The following is a 6,000-nucleotide window of genomic DNA, read 5'->3' as shown; positions in this document are numbered from 1 at the left end:
ACTGGGCGTGAGTATTTGCAAACAACTTGACTTTTCTAGAAGAACAGTGGCACATAATTTTAAGACATTAATGCTTTTCTAACCTCTACTGCATTTTCAACAGCTAGCTTATATAACAAAGGAAAACTTTCATTACATGCATGGTAAAGTGGAAAGCATGTCAGAACAGTTTTTTTTTTTTTTTTTTTAAAGATGTTAGTCCTATATAGGGGCATTGACTGTGATTTTGACCAATTAAACTTAATTATTCCTCAGTTTTCTTCACTAGAAACAAGGAGGCTGAGCAAGATGATTTTAAATTTTCTTTCTAGATCTAAGCATCTGACTTTTATCTAACCACTCTGGTTTACATTAACACTTTTAAATTATAATTTTTTTCAACAGTTTTATTTGGCCTATTTGCTTATTCTATTTTATTTTTTCTTTCTTTCTTTCTTTCTTTTTTCTTTTTCTTTTTTTTTTTTTTTTTTTTTGCTTTATAGGGCCATACTCGTGGCATATGGAGGTTCCCAGGCTAGGGGTCCAATCAGAGCTGTAGCTGCCGGCCTAAGCCAGAGCCACAGCAACATGGGATCCAAGCCACATCTGCAACCTACATCACAGCTCATGGTAATGCCGGATCCTTAACCCACTGAGCAAGGCCAGAGATCGAACCTGTAACCTCATGGTTCCTAGTTGGATTCGCTAACCACTGAGCCATGATGGGAACTCCTAAATTATAATCTTAAGGTAGTACCTTTTAAGTTCCCACTGCTAGAAAGTGCTTATATTACTTATATTCTCTCGCTCCCTATAAAATTTGACGTTGTTTTACTAGTCACAGTCTCCATCACACTAGCAAAGACCTGTCGGACTGGTTCTAGTTAGATCATCAGTGACTTCTTTCTTCACCTCAACCCAGCCCACAAAATTGGTGATAGAGCCAGGAAACACACACTTGATTGCAGACCTCTGTCTCCTCAGCATCTTCCTTGCTGGTCAGCAATGTATCGGTGAGTTCCCTTGTCTTTTCCTTACCCTTGGCCTTGACTTGTTTAAAAGGGCATGAACCACACCAAGGAATGTGTAGATCTTCAATTTATGATGTGCTTAATATAGAAAAATGCTTTTGATATTTAACACAAAATTATGTCAAGAAATAGATTTCTCTTCTTTGTACATTTTTGTTCTCTGTCCACTTATGTCCCATCTCCAAATATTTTTTTCTAAATACTTTCAGAAGAATTCAACAAAAGATAAAAGTACATGATGTTTGAGAACTGTCTTTTAGTTTAAGAATAGAATGTGTTTCTAGCTTGAGTTTTATTTGTCCCATGTTATATTATATCAATCATATCATATTACATAGAATATATATCGAGAAATACTCAAAGTTATACATGAGAAAAAATAAATCTGAAACCATAGGAGTTCCTGTTGTGGCTTAGTGGAAACAAACCTGACTAGTATCCATGAGGATGTAGGTTAGATTCCTGGCCAGCTCAGTGGGTTAATGATCTGGCATTGCAGAGAGCTGTGGTATAGGTCACAGATGTAGCTCGGATCTGGTGTTGCTAGAGCTGCTGTACCCATGCAGCCATAACTCTGATTCGACCCCTAGCCTGGGAACTTCCATATGCCACAGGTGCGGCCCCTAAAACAAACAAACAAATCTGAAACCGTAAAGATCAAATTTATGCTTCTTTCTATAAGTAAATAGTATACAATTTTAAAATTATATTTGTTTTAAAAGAATTAAATAGAAACCTAAGAAAATAAATGATTACATTATTAAAGTTAGATTTTTAAAATAAATCCAATGATGTACTTGGCCACAATCAACTTCTCTAACAGATAAGTCATAACTATTCTGAGGTTGTTTTCCTTCAAAGTTAGAAACTAAACACTAACAAGTTTTCAGTGTACTAATTTGGGCTCTAAAAATAATTTTATTTTTATATTAAAAATTTATTTTCTCTGATATATTGGCATACTATTTTTTTATTAATTTCTACTTTGAGAAGAAAACAATTTTAAAAGTATAAAACTTCCAATGGAATCTTAATAGTGAAAAACATTCAGACTCTGTCATTGATAGAAAGTTCTACATGCTCGTTATGAGAAGTTTAATACTCTCTATATTTGTTAATAAAGCAACTAAGTGCTATAGACATCACAAATTTAATCAGACTTTTCAAGGCTTCCTGTTTTTTGCAAGTGCTTCTCTATAATCCATGACAGCTTTGTTTCCAACTGTTTTTACCTGCATTATCTTCAAGAATATCACTATAGATAAGGGTACTTTTATTTAAACATATGTTTACTATCAAACTCAAGATTCTAAATTGATTTCAGGCTGTCTATGCTAGATCTTAGTGAGTCTGGAATTTGTAGAGGGGAGCTATAAGGTGGGAATATCGAAATGAATTTTTCTGAGTATAGTCTTTAATTTGAAGCAAAAGATGTACCTATTTTTCAGTCCTGCTTCAGAGTAGATGGAAGATACCTCTCAAGGAAAAACAAACAAGCCAAAAATTCCTTCCTGATCTAAAAACTGTATAAAAACAGGGCACATATTTTGAGGATTTGTTAAGATAACTGGTTAAAGTGGAAAGGAATTAAATTTTTATTCATATTTGCTGGAATAAGTGTACCAACAAACATTCTTTAAAGAAAGAGGAATACTGAAAGAGGTGTATTGAAAAATAGGCTATTTTTTGAGGCCATTGGTTCATAACTGGGAAGGTATATCAGAAACAGGTGGGGAGTTCCCATCGTGGCGCAGTGGTTAACGAACCCGACTAGGAACCATGAGGTTGCGGGTTCGATCCTTGCCCTTGCTCAGTGGGTTAATGATCCGGCGTTGCCGTGAGCTGTGGTGTAGGTAGCAGATGCAGCTCGGATCCAGCATTGCTGTGGCTCTGGCGTAGGCTGGTGGCTACAGCTCCGATTCAACCCCTAGCCTGGGAACCTCCATATGCCGTGAGAGCGGCCCAAGAAAATGGCAAAAAGACAAAAAAAAAAAAAAAAAAAAAAGGAAACAGGTGGAACGTTTTATCAAACAGCATGCTCCTCCCTCTTTAGCCAAATTTCTGATTACCCCTCTTCTGCTTCACCTGTTCTAAATGAAAACCACCAGTTTAGAATTTAAAGGTAAGAAATTTGGACCAGGTAACCATTATTCTGCAGATGGTATCATTTTTCCCAAACTCTTACTTTATATTATTATTTGAGCATGAAGAGATCAACACATTAATTTTATTAAAGCACACAGCAGAACATTAAAGAAAACTTTATCAGGAATAAATTTGTAGGGAAGAGATTTGGGAAGAGAAGAAAATGTTTATTAAATATATTACTGTTGATGAAGATGTCTGCCAACTTCATTCATCAGCAACCACTGACAAGAATTAATGTTAAGCAGATTGAATTTATAGACAGTAGTATCTAAGATAGACAGTAGTATCTTAGAGTATCTTAGATAGATGAAGGTAAAATGAATAACATTCAAATGAAACAGAATTCAGCTTTTCCTCAGTAGGGTAAGCATTATCTCTCAATGTGTGACCACGGACTTTTGCCCATGAATCACTGGGTACTTATTAAAAATGGAGGAAGTTCCCATTGTGGTTCAGCAATGGCGAGCCCGACTAGTGTCCATGAGGACATGCGTTTGATCCCTGGCCTTGCTCAATGGGTTAAAGGATCCGGTGTTGCCGTGAGCTGGGGTTAGATTGCAGACGTGGCTCAGATCTGGTGTTGTTGTGGCTGTTGTGTAGTCAGGCAGCTGGAATTCCAATTCCACCCCTAGCCCAGGAACCTCCATATGCCATGGGTGCGGCCCTAAAAAGACAAAAGAAAAAAAAATCCAGTTCTCATCCAAGAAATTCTCATGAATCTCTAGTTGGGGCATGGGGATTTTATTTTTAAAAGTTAACAAGATAGTTCTTATTTATGTAAAGTGTGAGAAGAACTGATACAGTGTAAAGCCATTAAAAATGAAGGAGCTTGTAAGATAGAAAGAAATTACAGCAGAAATGAAAGAGGTCAGTTTGTCCCTTGTTTTCTTTAAATTGATATAATTATATCTTAATGGGAGGTGTTCTCTCTGTGGTTACCTTTCCCTCCGAGGGAGGAGAGTAGTCATTTATGCAACATAGTGATGATTAAGGAAGAGAGGATAATTCCAGAAGGTCTGGGGAACTGAAGAGAGGATACAGGCATGACTTGGGTAGCTTGTGTCAGACAGGAAGGGTGGTCTTATTTGGATTCAAAATCGGTTTACAGGGAAAATCGCAATGTAAAATTAATTTAGCAACATCTTCCTTTTTGCCCTGAATTAGTCAAGATATAGGAACGAACTACCTAAGACTGTAGGGTCCCTCTGCTGAGGTTTGGTCCAGAGTGGCTCTCTGATGATCTTCCAAGTCCTTAATGCTTCACCTCACTTCCCCTTCCGCTAAGATCAGTCCTGGTCCATAGTGAGTTCTTATTTTGTGCTAAATTTTGCATGGAATAAAACTATTTGTTGAGTACCTATCATGCATTGCACATTTTATAAAATACTGATTTAACTTTGACAATACTTTGAGAAGCCATTCTTGGGATCACTTCTTTAAAAGATGAAATAACTCCAACTCAGACTGTCCAGGATTTTAAGTGTTGGATCCAGAACCTGACATTGGGCCTTTTGGCTCTAACGTCTGCATTCTTGCTACTTATAACACACTGTTTATCATATATGGGCAACTGAAATAGTCTTTGGATGAGTTCCTTAGTGGCTCAGTAGGTTAAGGATCCAGCATTGTCATCACTGTGGCTCTGGTTACACCTGTGACTTGGGTTTGATCCCTGGCCTGAAAACTTCTGTATGCCACAGGCATGGCTGAAAAAAAAGTCTTTGAAAAGTTTGCCCTCTAACAGAGAAATGGAAAACATGCACATACACACATGGAGAAAACATGTATTATATGTAGGCATACATGTCTATATAATGTATAGGCAGGAGTTCCCGTCGTGGCTCAGTGGTTAATGAATCTGACTAGCATCCATGAGGACGCAGGTTCGATCCCTGGCCTTGCTCAGTGGGTTAAGGATCCCGCATTGCCATGAGCTGTGGTGTAGGTCACAGATGTGACTCAGATCTGGCACTGCTGTGGCTGTAGCGTAGGCTGATGGCTTCAGGTCTGATTCGACCCCTAGCCTGGGAACTTCCATATTCCCGTGAGTGTGGCCTTCAGCAACAACAACAGCAAAAAAAAAAAAAAAAAAAAAAAAGAAAAAAGAAAAAATATACATAATGTATAGGCAAAGAAACAGATCAATACAGACTAATAATAAAGACTGCACACATATGCTGAAGGAGAAGGGGTAGTTGTATAATTTTACTTTCATCGATAGGGTTTTATAAATGTTTTGAAGAACGCGCAGACTGCTTATTTCATTCTTACAACTGTCTCTGTATTTAAGAGATAAGGACATGACCTAACTTTGCCTCACTATCTCAAAGATGATCTGTAACTGAGAGTACAGCACTTCACTTACATCATCATTGTTTTCTAAAAAAGATTGCAACATTTGTTATTGTGTGAAAAACGTCTATCTTAGTGCAGCATTTCATGAAAAGAATTCATCAGTCTCAAGTAACTGAAACTATTTTAGAGCATCTTTATTATTTCGTTGTTGCCTGCTTTCTTCCAAAAACATACCACTGCTTCAAAACAAAGAGGAAATAAACAGAAATATTCAAGAAACAAAAAGTAGCAGCATGTGCTTCTTTGTCAGCACTGAGATTTGTTAGCGCGCCTGATGCTCTCATGCTTGAGGATAGGGTGACTAGGCAATCGTGGGGCGGTCTTCTAAGACGGACGGTTGTGAAATGGGTGCTCCATTGATCATGGCTTTGTCAGGGTTAGAATTTAGAGGAACTCCTCTAAGTACACCTCACAGAACATTCCTTTGAACGTATTCTCATCTAAGACAGTGGATGAGAATTGTGAAGGATAGTCTTATGGTTTCAAG

At 37.5% G+C, this 6,000-nt stretch overlaps 1 protein-coding gene across 1 annotated transcript in view; it reads left to right on the top strand.

Moving 5' to 3' along the window:
- LOC100623351 (transmembrane protease serine 11E-like) overlaps positions 869–6,000 on the top strand; it is a 45,157-nt gene continuing 40,025 nt past the window's right edge. Inside the window, exon 1 of the mRNA XM_013978755.2 lies at positions 869–992. Within this exon, the coding sequence (XP_013834209.1) occupies positions 985–992 (8 nt within the window). The 5' untranslated portion in view covers positions 869–984. The remainder of the gene's footprint in view (positions 993–6,000) is intronic.

The sequence above is a fragment of the Sus scrofa genome, chromosome 8 (genome assembly GCF_000003025.6).
Source record: "Sus scrofa isolate TJ Tabasco breed Duroc chromosome 8, Sscrofa11.1, whole genome shotgun sequence".
In the NCBI taxonomy this organism is placed as follows: Eukaryota; Metazoa; Chordata; class Mammalia; order Artiodactyla; family Suidae; genus Sus; species Sus scrofa.
Note: the sequence above shows the minus strand (reverse complement) of the source record. Positions and strands in the feature narration are given on the sequence as shown.